At 42.6% G+C, this 15,593-nt stretch overlaps 1 protein-coding gene across 1 annotated transcript in view; it reads right to left on the reverse strand.

Annotated features, from left to right (window-relative positions):
- Positions 1 to 15,318, reverse strand: part of LOC310930215 (unconventional myosin-IXAb-like) — a gene marked incomplete at its 3' end in the record, with an annotated part of 100,816 nt that extends 85,498 nt beyond the window's left edge. The window contains exon 1 of the mRNA XM_083893130.1: positions 14,398 to 15,318. Coding sequence (XP_083749256.1) covers positions 14,398 to 15,300 — 903 coding nt within the window. The 5' untranslated portion in view covers positions 15,301 to 15,318. The remainder of the gene's footprint in view (positions 1 to 14,397) is intronic.
- Positions 15,319 to 15,593: the final 275 nt, after the last annotated feature.

Genomic DNA, 15,593 nt, shown 5'->3' on the forward strand with positions numbered 1-15,593 from the left:
AAATGGTTCCAGGTAGAACATCAGCCCTTGTAGAAGAACCCTTTTGGAACCCTTATATCCAAGAGTGTATCATCTCCTTCATTAATTAAAGAATGCAGACTGTAGAGTAGAGTAGCGTCAAGAAGACTTTAATATCCCCCAGAGGTGATTTCATATTTGTTGTCTACACAGGAAGCCCACTAAAAATACTGGCCCTTGCCTCAAGAGGCTAATTCAAAGCCAGACAGGATGACAGACAGACAGACAGACAGGATGACAGACAGACAGGCAGATTCTGAGATTGGGATGCAGAATTACAACTGTATGTCATTAACCACATGACAGAATTCTTCTTATTTTGTGCTGAGGCAGTTTTGTCTTACACCTTTTATTGCAAGTGACACAGATTTATTGGGATAAACCCACCGTCGGGGTTAATGGAGAGATTCAGAGTTGTAATTACTGCAGGTGATAAGTGAATATAAACGAGTAGGACTTTAGCTGCGCGGCTCAACACAACAGGGGGTGTATCCATAAAGACGGAGCAGCCGCAAGAAAGAACATCCTCTCGTTCAAAGGACTTCACTCAGAACGTTTTTCTATCAGATAGTAGCGGGAGGCTTCGTCGTGTTCAGCTACACAGACAGATTCTCTGCACCACGGCCCGAGGCGACAGACACCACGGATCATGGAGGTGCAGGAAGTTACTTCATTAGACGGAGGGAAAGAAAACCTAATATTGAAAGTGAGAACTTCAGTGTTAGACCTGGTTACATTTCAACATATGATGCACACCAGTTTGAAAAATGCCATTTCATATCACCTCTCATGTTTGGTCTGCTGTGTGCTCCCATGTTTGGTCTGGTGGTGTTTGCGTCACCGTGCACTTTGCTCATGAACAAAAAACCTACCAATTATTCTGAGGCGAACCGTCTCCGCAATCTCACAAACAAGAGCTGCATTTGTTTTCTTTCGCAGACCTAAAATAACTCCTCGAGGGGTGGATCACAACCACAGACTAAAGAGCGCAAAAAAGGTAATGAGTAACATGCCGCTCCTCGGAAAGTGGATCACAAAACAGATGGGAAGTCTGAAGGACACGGGGAAACTTTCAAGACGTAGAAGAGACATTTTCAAATTGTCTTGAAGAAAAAAAAAGGATGGAAAATACAGATATCTCCCCTCCATTTTTTGAAACTTAATTAGAATACAATCCAGTCTAACTAAGGCTCCTAATGGTTGTAATCTAAATCTGGGTCTGATCACTGCGACACCACATAAGCAGGCTCAGATTGAATTAGGCCCATTCGGACAATCAATTTCCTTTGACTCAATCTAGTGCAGTCATGTCGAGTCCTGAAGAAATGAGAGAAGATATGAAAACGTGGTTTCCTCTTCCACTGTCACAGCTTCCGATGTAGCCTGAGAGAAAAGTCTGACTTTATATGTAATAACCAAAAAAGTAGATTACCATGCTTTTATTTAAATATATAGCAAACGATTCTGGTTGCCCTGCTTTCTACAAGTTACATTTCCTGTTGCTCAAGTAAACTCTTAAAAGTGTATGTCAGGGTCTTTGTGTTTCAGTTCATATAAAAAGCTGAAATTACAGACAAGTGAGACACAAAGGCCCTGGATAAGAATCAGAAGGGTGTGCAGCATCTGGACTCACACTCTGGGAGATCATTCACTGTATTTTTCACTTCACGCCTGCTGCATGTAGTTGTTTTGTCGGTCTTTGAATCATATAATCATAAATTGATTGAGATAAATTTTTCAAGCAAGGCTTCAGATGAGGGGTCTCAATCTCAAATGACCTTGGGGGCTCGGAGCATCACGTCTGGCCAGTAGGGGGCCAGACAAGTGAAAAAAAACAACTATTCAGTAAGGGTGGGCAATGAGCTATTCCATCATGATATCACAGTTCAAAAAATAGTAGTAATAGTAAATTATGATAGATAATTCACAGAATTAAAAAAAAAAAGTGTCTCTGTTCATATGAAACAATATATAGTTTACAATATAATGGTATTTATTACTCAAAAAACATAATTAGAGGTTTGAGACCTCTGTATCAGTCAGTCATTTAGTTTTTGGGTTGTTCTTTTTTAAATGTCTTTGACCTACATTTTGTTCAAATGAAATAAACAACAATAAAAAGAGATTGAAAAACTGAGATGTACTTTTTTAAATGTATACGTTCTATACCAAAACCAAATGATTCATCAATTCAGAGGGAAGCAAATCTGATATCTGATATCACTACAAATTACACTACTCTACTGTCTCACAAACACTTGTACAGGAGAATTAAAATAACGTGTCTAACCACTTAACACATTATACAAACACTGCTTAACACACAGAAAAGATAGTAAGACAGGAAATAATAAGCCCCAAATTAACAAGTTAAGACTACAGAAACTGCAGAAACCAACTTGAGCGTTGCCCAGGTCAACTATAGGACCACAGGGCATCTGAGTCCACCGTGTGCAGCTGTCCGCGGGGATAAATGCACACTGTACTACTGAGCTATGCTGACTTTTCATGACTTGGGAAAGTGGAAATGTTCCAGAGTGAGAGAGAGATTGGGATAATCTAGTGAACAGATGTGTGAGAGTGCACAGAGGAGCCCAAAGGACATGCCCTCATACAGGGGTGAAAGCACTAAACAGGAACGTGGAGGACCTTGAGGTGGACTATGTGATTGTGAAGCTAGGGTTTTAATGTAGCTCTGTAGAAACACAATGCTAAAAAAATCAGTGTGCAGAGGAGGAAGCATGAGAACACAAAAGTAGGACAAAAAAAACTCTGCAAAAAGATGAATGAAAGCTAATGTGACCATTCACTGAGAGAGGCACGCCCTCACTCACAGGACCACAATGTGAAAAAAAAAAAAAAAAAGGCAGCCAGTCCCTCACTGCAGAGAGCAGTGCTAATGACAGAGAGCTTTCTGGACGTCTCATTGTGATTGAAAGAGCGAGGAGGACACTCTCCGTGCTGCTGAGGGGGTGAATGTCTCCAGTTCCCCTGCAGCTGACTGAGAACACGTTCTGACAGGCTCACACACACACACACACACACACACACACACACTGGTGCAGCAGTGCAGCGTTGTCCTTATTCAAGCGGGAATAAAAGCAGCTACAATACAGTCATGCCTTGAGCGGAGGTGCCGTAATACGCCCTTCCTTTTGCCAAACCACAAGCTCCGTCACAGGCATTATGGATTTCAATTGGCCTGTCAGGTTCAGCGGGTTCACCCCACTGTAACTGTACAGTAAGTATGTCCATATGCACGGGGCCTTCATGGAGCTTAAAGCTTTTGAAAAGGAGTAGCCGTCTCCAATCCCAGGCTCTGCTGTGCTGGCTAAAGATACCTGCTGCTTCTCAAGCCCTCACACACTCAGACGCACACTTAACAAACACACACACACACACACACACACACACACACACACACACACACACACACACACACACACACACACACACACACACACACACACACACACACACACACACACACACACACACACACACACACACACACACACACACACACACACACTTTTAAAAACCAGTGGGCTGAGGCACTACCTGGAGCCATCTATCAGCCACAGGAGACAGGTCGTCTCCCCGAGGGCCTGGTTAAGAGCAGGGGGGACATCTGGATAGGAACCATCTGGTAAAGGAGGGTGGGGGGGGGGGGTCTACTCAGCTACTTGTGCAGCAGGATTGCAGGTCTTCTGGCCACACCATCAGAACAAAGACAGGCTGTAGTCTGTCTGGGTCCCTGTGGTCCGCCTCAGTCTAAGTATAGGAGATAAAACATGCGATGTTGACTTCCGCACTTATTGGGACGTCACAATGAGACATTCCTGGAATTGTTGTCTCGCGGAGCTCCGCTTTGTCCCTAAAAAACGCAAGAGTGCTGGTGAGGGCAATAGTATCCGGAAGAGCAGAAGTCCATGAAGTGTTCTATTCTTGGCTGCACGGTACAGCACAGAGTTCTACACAAACCTTCTATATATATGAAAGCAATGTGCCGGCTAGAGTCGTCAAATGATGGCATTTCCAAATGCTAACTGCTGTTAGCTGCCGGAGCCTCAGTGATGCTGACGTAGTTTCCTGCGTCTCATTTGCATTTAAAGAGACAGGCACTCAAAACTGTTTTGGCAGGGTGATTGAACTGCTGTGGTGCTTCATCCTTAAGGTATTTTGACCAAAGCATGTCACAGACATGTTCATTAGGACACCAGGGAACTAGGTTAACTTGGAGAAATAGGATATAATATGAGGCCTTTAGGGTCTCTGCACACTGGACACTTTTTTGGGTGATGTATTCACGTTAATAATGTTTTTTCCAGGGACAAAATTGCACTTATTCATGTACTAATGTATGCACTATTACGTACTAATTCATAAAAGCAAATGTGCACAGCTGGTAATGTTCCTCAAATCTTCAAACGGCTGACAGACTTCATAAACTCCATCCAAAGTCGGTAGGGTGGAAAAGTTTACTCTTTTGAACTTGCTTCCCTCTGTTCTTCTGTATTTGTTGTATCCAGATATTTCCTTCTTTTCTTTTTACTCAGTAAAATGTCTGGTCACCAGCTGACCGTCGCTGGATGTTGGCTTCACCCGTTACTTCACATCAAGCAATTTTCTTTTTGTTATTTATTCGCTTCATCGCGTTGCACTCGATATGAATAATGTGTTGAAATTCTTATTTCCAATAGCAGTACAGAAGCTTTTACTTCAAAAAACAAGAACTTTGACCGAATCCTAGGATGGACTCGAACATAAAATATGCCAAGGATTTTCAGGGCATTCATCTGTATTCTAGCTTTTATCAAATGTAAGCCAGGAAAAAAAAGAAAAACAGAACATTTGCCAATGGCAACAAGACTTTGAAACAACTGCAGCCAAAGCATCCGTCCATCAACATCTGAGTGATGTAAAAGTGTCCTTGAATGAGACAAGACACTAGATTTATTGAACGGTATAGGTATCCAACATTTGCATGTAAATAAAGGCTGTTTCCAATGCCTGGAAAACGCTGCCGTTTGATTTAAATTTATGAGTGCGAGGAAATCTGTCCAACTTAAATGAGAGACAAGGACAAGGTTAATGCGCCTTTTCTTTGAAACTCATTCTTCCACGACAATGTAATTGTTTTTCCTTTGTTATGGTGATCCAGCACAAAGTCAGGTTTCTCATATACGGCATATGGAGCTTATCTCTTTCAGCCTGGTGATGTCCCAGCAGAGGGACAGCTGAAGAAGCAGATTATTGTGCATTATTAATTGATGTCACGTCTGTGTTGCCTTTCAGATTAGCAGCTGCACTAGCGTTCAAAAGTTTGGGCTCACTTAGAAATGTCCCTATTTTTGAAGGAAAAGCACTTTTTTCCATCAATTAAACGAATCATAAATACACTCTATACATTGTTAATGTGGTAAACGACTATTCTAGCTGCAAACGTCTGGTTTTTAATGGAATATGTTCATAGGTGTATAGAGGCCCATTTCAGGCAACCATCTCTCCAGTGTTATTATGGTAAATTATGTTTGCTAATCGCGTTAGAAGGCTATTGGATGATTAGAAAACCCTTGTGAAATTATGTTAGCACAGCTGAAAACAGTTTTGCAGGTTCTTTGACCAAAGTGCAAAATGATTATTTTGAATAAAAATCATTATTTCTAATCTTGTCAATGTCTTGAGTACATTTTCTATTCATTTTGCAACTCTTTTGATGAATAAAAGTGTGACTTTTAATGGAAAACACAAACAAATTGTATAGGTGACCCCAAACGTTTGAACAGTAGTGTACATCCCTTTTTAAATGAACACATGGCTTAAGCTAATGTGGTGTCTGATAATCTCCCCGTCACTCACGACCGTCTTCAAGCCTTTCTGCGTGACAAAGCAAAATGCCAGAGTTGACGAGCTAGTTTGAGGGTTTTCCCCTGCTGACACTTAAATCCTGTGGAGAAATTCAATAATCAATCAACGCAAAACAGATTCTGAACACTTGCAGCACAATTAAGGACGTAAATTGTCAGTGTGACACTAATAATTTTCAAATTTCACCTCATGTACATACTTAGTCTTTTGAAACAAAACAGGCTGCAGAGTGGAGTCAGATATCAGATGACTGCACAACAACAATGACCAGAGCGCCAGACAAAAACCGGCGACAGAAGCCAAGACCTTCCCATCCGTGTGCCAGCTGTCTTCCCATCAGAACCGTCCTACTGTACAGCCATATCTCTGCTGTCACCTGCCTCTAATGGCAGCTCATATTACACTCGACTGCAGTTACCGACCATCTGCAGCGGGTTATTAAAGGCATTTTGATGACAACAAAATGATTCCAGTGGGCCACCGGTGGAGCCGTTACTGTAGATGATACCGCAGGCGTGATGTAATGCCGATGGCCGCCGTTTGCCTTCTTGTGACTGCGCTGCTGTGTTTCTGAGAAGCGGCCGCACACAGTGGTCCAGTGGCTACAGACGCGGCTCTGTGGCCAGCAGGTCACATGACAGATGCCTGCAGCAGCAGCCACCGCCGCCGCTGTGGCTCATCCAGAGCTGATGGTCATCAATCAAGACAATAAAGCTCTGTGTGCTCCATCACAGTGAGTCAGCCAAATGTTCGCCATAGTCAAACGGGAAAAAAAGAATGTGGTATAGCACACATAGACACACATAGACACACACACAGACACACAGAGACACACACAGACACACACACCCCCCAGAATCACATGATGCGAGTGTACGTTTTTGTACCACAGGAGCATGTGAGCTCATGTTTCTAAACCATGATTATGTCAATTGGTTACATGTCAACAAATGTACATATATCTGTGATGGGTGTTTTCAGAGACGATGAGCGTGACAAGTATTTACTGGTTATCGATGCTTGGCGAATGTGTCACTCGGCTCAAAAGTTTGGGGTCACATACACAATTCTTTTGTGTTTTCTATTAAAAGTCACACTTTTATTCATCAAAAGAGTTGCAAAATGAATAGAAAATATAGTCAAACTTCAAACCTTCAAACATTTATTTCGTCAAAGAACCAGCAAAACTGTTTTCAGCTGTGCTAACATCATTGCACAAGGGTTTTCAAGGGTTTTCTAATCACCCAATAGCCTTCTAACGCGATTAGCAAACACAGTGTACCACTAGAACACTGGAAATGGGCCTCTATACATCTATGTACATATTCCATTAAAAACCAGACGTTTGCAGCTAGAATAGTCGTTTACCACATTAACAATGTATAGAGTGTATTTATGATTCATTTAATGTTATATTCATTGAAAAAAAGGGTTTTTCCTTCAAAAATAAGGACATTTCAAAGCGACCCCAAACTTTTGAACGGTAGTGTACATACAGCAACAAATACTTATCTTATCTCTAACCTTAACCAGTTCATACCTAGCCTTAACCTTAACCTAATGAAATTCACATCTCACCTCTAACCTTTAATCGGGGCCTCAGAGATGACTTTCATCTCATAAGGACAAGGCTTTTGTTAGTTTGCGGCACAGGAGTCAGACAGACATTACCAAGTTATCAGCCTCCCTACATATGAACCAATTTTTCTCAGTTTAAACTCAATTCCCTTTTTTTACTGTATGGCTCTAAAACTTCCAGTAACTTTTGCTCCTCCACTTTCACTGAGCGCAACGACTGAAACGGTCTCCAAATCTAATGGGAAACAGCGATCGCTGAACGAGAAGCAGCTGAGCATGTTGGTGCACGGAGACAGAAAGCAGGCCGTGTACTGACAGAAAAGAAAAAGGCAATTTAAAGCATAAACAGCAATTCAGAAATGATTAGTGAAAGACTTTGGGCAGAGATGGTTTCCAGCAATTGGGAAGATAATACAAATCTAATATGGATATCAAACAGTGTGTAATCTGATAAGATTATTGATATTTTTTTTATTACAATATTACAAAAGAACCGCTTCTGTCAGTCAGTACATTTGCATGCACAGTTTAGTCCAGCTAAGGCCGTAGTCTGACTAAGAAGGGCAATCGGCTGAGTCTGAGGATACATGAGGAGGAGAAAATTGATTTATTGGCCGTGTATGTCTGACTCCGCCTCCATAGGTGGCGCTGTAGCTCTCTTTAAGCTAGTGCGTATAGAATTATTTTCCTGTTGACCTTTACGTCACAGAAAAACAAACAAAGCTAAGTATGTTAGGTCCAGGTATGTTAGTCCGACTAAGACTAGCTCAATTTTAGTCAGAATAACGTGTTTCCATGATATAAAGAAAATAATGCGAGGCACGTTATTGGTGGTTAATGCTGTCAACGTTAACGCACGTTAATGCGTGGCACGTTTCCATGACAACTGACCGGAAAACATGAGCGTCACGTCATGTTTACGTACCGTAGCACTGGAGTCCAGGCACCGTTTAGCGCCGTTAGCTCCTTCAGCAGAGTTAGCACGCCTACAGTCGAACTGGAGCGGTCTGTTTATTAAACAAAAAGGAGCAGCGCTACAAATAACCAGCGTACCTATGAACTGCGTATGTGTGCCTCTGTTTTTAAAGTTTGGCGTTACTTTAGAGACTCATTTCAAAAATCGGGAGTCACTTAAACATGAACTCAACGTGCGTTAACATTGACGCCGTTAACGTGTTAAAGTGCCCAGCACTAAAAGAAAACCAAATTATTGACTTAATTCGACTAAAATTGGACTTGTATGTAGTGTGTTCTTCTCTTGCAGGAGAATAATGACCTCTACCTAGAGTGCCGTTGACCTTGCACTCAACATTAACACACTCTGACATACGTGCAGCACTGAAGGCCATACACCGCTCAGCTGGATCCATCACTGAGGAAGGAAGAGCAGAAAGGAGAGGTCCTGAGGTGAAGAAGCATTTGCATCTAGCTGCAAAACCTCAGACCCAAACTCACTAAAAGCCTGTTGTTTTTCAGTTCAGCCAAGAAAATTAATCTTTGCCTGAAGAGTGCACACTGTGCTGCCGGTCAATTCACATTTAAATGTGAATGGTGAGCTCAAGACAAATGAACTGATTTAAAATATTCATGACGCACGAGGTTTATAAAAAAAAAAAGATAGATATATTTCACTTGCTTGCTCTTCGATTGAAAGAAGTAAGCTCCTCACGTGAATCCAAGAAGAATGACCTGTCTGAGTCTTCAGGCTTAAATCCTGTGCCGGTGAGACTGTGCATGTCTTCATTTTTTATCTCTTTTATAATTTTTTCTGATTCAGCCAAAGAATTAAAGGCAAAGTTTAATGTTTCCAACCCATATATATATATATATATATATATATATATGTATATATTAGATCTGGACAGTTTAAAACTCAAAGATATTTAGGTCACATTGACGTCATTTGATATGTTAAAAAATAAGGCGAGTGTTAATTTTCTGTGAATCTACTTCATGATATATCAACTGACTCTAAAAAAACAGCATTAACAATACATAATATCTGATATTATTGCATGACAGGTCATGTATCATCAGGAATGCTCAGAGTAATCATCTATTTTTGCCGTCTTATCAACAGTCATACTATTTACATGTGGTGTGTGCGTCTTTGCTGCACAAGCATCTGATAATAGAACAGAGACTTGGTGGAGAGTGTGCGTGGTGAATATACTCAGCTGGCTAACATTAAGCTGGCTGTGCTGCTGCACTACAGTATGCTGACTGCTTCTTTTAATTAGCAAGAGCAGATGTTTTTGTTGAAACCAGAAACACGATTATGACATTATAATAACCATTTACAGTTATGGATCAACATGAAAATGACCCTATCAGAGCAATGAGAGTGAACCAGCACTAAACTGTATCAACTGTATCATACAGTATAAAAACACTTAGATCCATGTAAGTGCTGTGGCTTTTAATGCCGCAAATACCAAGCTTTCAATCATCAGACCTTCATTGGGGTAAAAACATGACATATTCTTTCATTGTTATTGTAGAGTGTTCCTCAAAATACATTATTTTCATAAAATATCAACTACACGTACACATTTAAACAACAGATGCTGGTCTTGTTGTGCACTTAATATAGAATGCACAGTGTGTGAGAATGGAAATGCTGGCACAAATACACATATTTGGGCTTTATAAAGAGCTGCACTCTATATTTGTTAAAAAAGCATATTTAGAGGCATTAGTTTAAACAGAGAAAGTATTTTTAGACAGTGAAACAAAGGGATTCTGTCAGCTACTATCACACTGGGGGGAGCAGCACATTTGCCAGAATTATAATACTTCTTCTCTGATGTATTTTTAATCTATCCAAGCAGCCTTGCCAACCTCATATTTTCAGCCTGACTCTGCCTCAGGGCCAACATTCAAACATCCACAGAGCCCAAGTGGCAGCATCTGACAGAAGGGAACGCTTCTGTAATAGGCATTACAACTTGTGGAAACCAAAGTATTCGACCGGTTCAGCTCAGCAGCTTTGCGCCTTGGCGGAGAGAGTTGCTTCTCATAGAAACATGCGAGGCCCTGGGGCATTCACAGCAGCCTGTGATACATAGAATGTCTATCATCCAGCTGTTGTTCATGTAACGCAAACGGGGCATTAATGTGGACTTCAGCTGTCCGAGGTGAGCTGGGAAAAATCTGCAGCTCACAGGGAAATAGTTCACGGTAGATGTTTACGGGCGTTTTCACACCAGAGCTGTTTGATACGCTTTAAACGGAACCTTGGATAGTCCACTTCAACACTCATCCAAACTCTGGTGCGGACGAAACAAGCAAACTCTGGCCCACCTAAAAACGTGGGTTTCGGTTCGCTTGCAAGGAACCCTGGTGCAGTGAGGAGAGCTCGCTGCCTCGCCTGCTATTCATACTGTGCAGCTTCTTGTGAAAAACCAAGGTGTTCACAAAAAAATCTATTTTCCCCCTCCTCATGTATCCTCAAACTTGGTTGTCTAATTGCCCGTCTTAGTCGGACTACGGCCATAGCTGGTCTAAACTGTGCATGCCAATGTACTGACTGACAGAAGCAGTTCTTTTGTAATATTGAAATAAAAAAACATCAATAATCTTATCAGATTTCACACCGTCTGATATCCATATTAGATTTTTATTATATTCCCAATTGCTGGAAACCAATTAGGTTTGAACACCAACAGAAACCCCAAGACTGCATAAGTTTGTTGTTGCTCTATTGTTTGTTTTTGTGGGGAACAAGCCACCTTTTGGGCCCTGGCCAATCGACAAGGCATGTTTTCTTCGTCCTGATGCTTTTTTTCTTCCTGGTCAGTGCTCGTTTGGGAGCAGCTCTTGCAACATGGTTTGGTCCGCGTACAAAAGTAAGAGTATGGAGTATATACTCCTACTCCAGTATAATGGAGTATTGCTGACATTCCCTGCCCAATCGAGTATCCCAGGACTATCCTGCCCTAAAAGTGCAGTTGGATGATGGATAGAGAACGAGGGAGCTGCCTATCACCGATTATTCTTAAATACACTTTGGGTTCTCTGGGTACACTGTGAAGTAATGACTTCTTCAATTATTGCCGCATAAACTAGAATAAGAGTTGTTGTTGTTAGTTGGACAGTCCCTTTCCACAGCTATTTGTCCATCATTAATATACATATTTTTGTAACTGGCAATTGTGGCTTCCAAAATTGGCAGTCTAGTAAAAATGTTGATGAATGCACGGACTGCACACCACATTTACATTCACTGACAGAGAATCGATGCAGAGGTTCAACTCCAGAAGATAATACGCTTAACTTAGCTTAGCACAAAGACTGCCAACAAATGGACCATTTACCAGGCTAATAAAGGAGAATCTCTCTACTTACATAAAACAGCAGACTGCACTTTATCTGTTGGTTTTACACTTTACTTGTTGTGCAGAATAAAAATCTACAACTTTACAATTTAGTATACAATATGGGAATGGTAAAAGTGTGTCACGCTATTCCTTTATGCCCAGAGTCAACTACATACATTAAACATGTTAATGTAAAGAATAGACTTTAATGCATACATTTTATCTGTTTGCTACACCTTGGTCAGACAGGTGACTGATGGGGAAGTGATCATATGGGACACAGTCATGCTCCCACCCACACACCACAGAACCAAAGAACAATATCTAGTTCCTCAGAACGTAATGTTCCTCTATCCTCACCTCAAACATCTGACAGGTTCTCAGCAATCACTGTCAAATCATCACCTGCAGAGAAGTGCAACTGGAAACAGGCCCGACCGCAGCTATGTCCTGAAGCTACCAGTCAAGAGATTCATGGGACATATGGTATTGTATAAAGCAGAAGTCAGCCAACGCTTCTGTGTTAACTTGGCATTTCAAACAAAGAGACCAGAGACCATTTATTCTTTATGTAACAATAGCATAAACATTAAAGCAGCTGCAGTCGCAGGTTTCTTTACCCCGGAAGCAGCGAGAGGATCTTAAAGGTGATTCATGTTTTCCAGATGACACACCATACATCCAAACTGTCCGTGCAACAGCCTCATTTGCACTGTACAGACGTCCACATGGGACCCACATGGTGTCAACGAGCACAGCTGCGCGCTGACATGACATTCCCATACGTCCTGACAGGAAGCTGTGAACGGCAAAATGGCAGCCTGAAAACAACAAGTGCTCAGAAGCTCGCAGACAAATCAAGCAGCCGAGAGCATTGTGTCCTTGAATCTGACGGAGGTTAAATGGAAATGGCATTCCCAACAAATCTTCATAATCCATTATTGATTTATAATCCAGGTCGGATTAGGGCGGCATTCCATTATTTTTCCCCCACATCAATGCAGATTTTGTACACTACAGAAAAACCCTATTTCTGGGTCACATAATATACTGTATCTAAGGTCATATGTGTTAAATCCAGGGCTAAATATAATTTTTTTTCCCTGCATGTGGACACATTCTCGTTTCAGAAGGACATTTCAATAATCCATTTCATGCCTAGTCTCATAAAATGACATTCCACTGGCAGAGAAATAACCTTCTGACTTCTGCTCAGATTTCATCGGGCTTTTGCCACTTCCTCTTTACAAACATCTGATTCACAGCACATGAATGATATTCAGCTTGCAGGGTTGAGCTTGCACGCATGCAGCCATACCATGTTATTAGACGACAATTTCACTTAACGCAAAAAAGAAACACATGACGACAATAAAGCAGCAATCAATCCTAAATTAAGAGGGTTATAGCACAGGACGTCTTTGCTGCCAAACAGCTGCCTCAAACTCAACTCAATCTCAGGGTTTACAAGATTAACTTTTGGCTATTTTCCAACAGATGGTCACAGGAACTAACTAAACTCAGGAAATAAATCAGGAACTACAGTAAAACCTAAAACTCTAAAAGTTCCCTTCCTGTTCCTTAATTGGGTATTCCTGTTTGCTTTTTAACAAAAGGGTTCCTACAATGAAATACAGCAAGGTCTAGCTCATTATGTGACCTGTTACTATTTACTATGATAAATGCCTTAAAGGTGAAGTAAGTAGTTTATAGTGCCATCTAGAGGAGAGGCTGAAATTTACAACAAAGAACACGTCCTCTGCTCACCCCCCCCCTCCCGTGAGCGCTACGGTGTCCTCATTCGGTCAAATGTCGAACTCGTTGTCTTTCTCCGTGTCAGCAGATGAGGTTCGTGAGGCGAGGGAGAGGGCGAGCTACCTCGGCCGTAGCACACGAAACGGAGAGAGTGGAGGCGGGACTTCAGCTACAAGTAAAGAGACGCTTGATTTGTTCTCTCGCGTTTGTCCTTACAGGCTCCTGTAGAAACATGGCGTCTCGCTGCTAACAGTGGCAATGCAACCGCGGCCCGCGACCATGTTATTTTACATGACTTTTTGAAACACTACGAAAATGAAACAAAAACTATTATACAGCGACTAGACAATGCAGGAGCACATATGTATACAAAAGTGGATTTTGGGTTATATAAACCCATAAATACGACACATTGTCCCTTTAAAATAATCTTGATATTTCACTTTTTTCACCATGCAACATTGATTGGGAGGCAATATTCTATCAATACTACACTCTTAGAAATAAGGGTTCCAAAAGGGTCCTTCGACAAGGGCTGAGGTTCTACCTGGAGCCATTTGCTTCTGAAAAATGATTTCCCGAAGAAAGAGTTTTTCAAGAACACTAATGGTTCCAGTAAGAACCATTTTGATCCAGAGAACCATTTAAAACCCCTTTCCTGAATGAAGGGTTTTAAAAGGGTTCTTGGTGGAACCCTCCAAAAAAACTTTATAAAAAGGTTCCACCTGGAGCCAAAAAGGGTTCTCCTATGAGGACAAGCCGAGGAACCTTATATGGTTCTACTTAGCACTTTTATTTCTAAGAGTGTATTACTGGAGTGTTTCTTAAAACAGTGCAGGTGCTGTTGGTTTCTTACCTCCAACACTGGCCCAGCTCCCAGGATGATCTGCTCCACACCGCTGGCGAACCCCTTCTGACTGAGCGCAGTCAGGTGATGAATAAGGAAATTGGTGCTTTGCGTCTTCCCAGACCCACTTTCACCGGAAATAACAATGCACTGGTTTTTCCTTCGCTGTAGCATGGCATGATACGCCACGTCGGCAACAGCATAAATATGAGGCTCCAGCTTCCCCAGTGCGTGGTTGTCGTACAGTTTGACATACTTAGGATTGTAGATTGGCAGGAACTGGAAAGGGTTAATCACAATAAGAATACTCCCAATGTAAGTGTAGATCTTCTCCTGGCGGAAACGCGCACGAAGGCTTTCCAAAATAGCGCGCTCCGTTAGCTCTGGCAGAGCGCAGAGGTCGGACGGCGGGTTGCTCCCTGCAGGCTGGGGAAGGAAACCCCGTTCCACCATGCAGCGACGCTCCTCTGTCACTCTCAGCCACATCTGCAAGCTGCCCCCGTAATGAATAGATCCATCCAGGTTTTTCTCCCGCAGGAGGAAGCGGTAGTCGTCGCCGCTGCCCAGGCCGCTGCGATTCTCCAGAGCGCTTCGCGGCCATAACATCATCCGCTGCACAGGGCAGTCACCCGGGTTCAGGATCCATTCCTCCCCGCCAAACTCCTTCACCTCAGCCAACACGTAGCACTTTGTCCGTTCCAGATGCAACCGGTCGATGAGGCACTCGATGGCTTCAGCAGCTGTGGTGTTCTTGCGGGCGCCGACGGGGCAGTAGATAGTGCCCTCGGCCAGGGAGCCCGGGTAGACACGCAGGGTGAATTCCTGGTCCTCCAGGCGCCGCCGCATGCTGCCAGTGGCGGTGGCCATGTTGGCGCTGCTGGCGTAGCCGCAGCCGCCATCTTGTAAGCTCATGGTGGCGCAGCAGGTCCCATCAGCACACCGCTCTCTGGGCCCCGAGGACTGACTCAGGACATCCCAACTACAGGAGGACACAAGTGAGAAGAGGGGAGCGGTTAAACGTGATGGTGGCAAAGCAAGACAACAACAAGGGTTCAAAGGAAAACTTCATGTCATCACAACAGGGACAGAAGAGTCACAGCAATTTCATCGGGTCCCATGACAGAGCGCACAAGTCAATGGGCTTTCTGTGTGTGATCGTAAAAAGCTAAGCACAGTCACAACCACCACAAAAGAAGAGCATGAGA

Source organism: Microchirus variegatus (genome assembly GCF_963457635.1).
Source record: "Microchirus variegatus genome assembly, chromosome: 8".
Classification (NCBI taxonomy): domain Eukaryota; kingdom Metazoa; phylum Chordata; class Actinopteri; order Pleuronectiformes; family Soleidae; genus Microchirus; species Microchirus variegatus.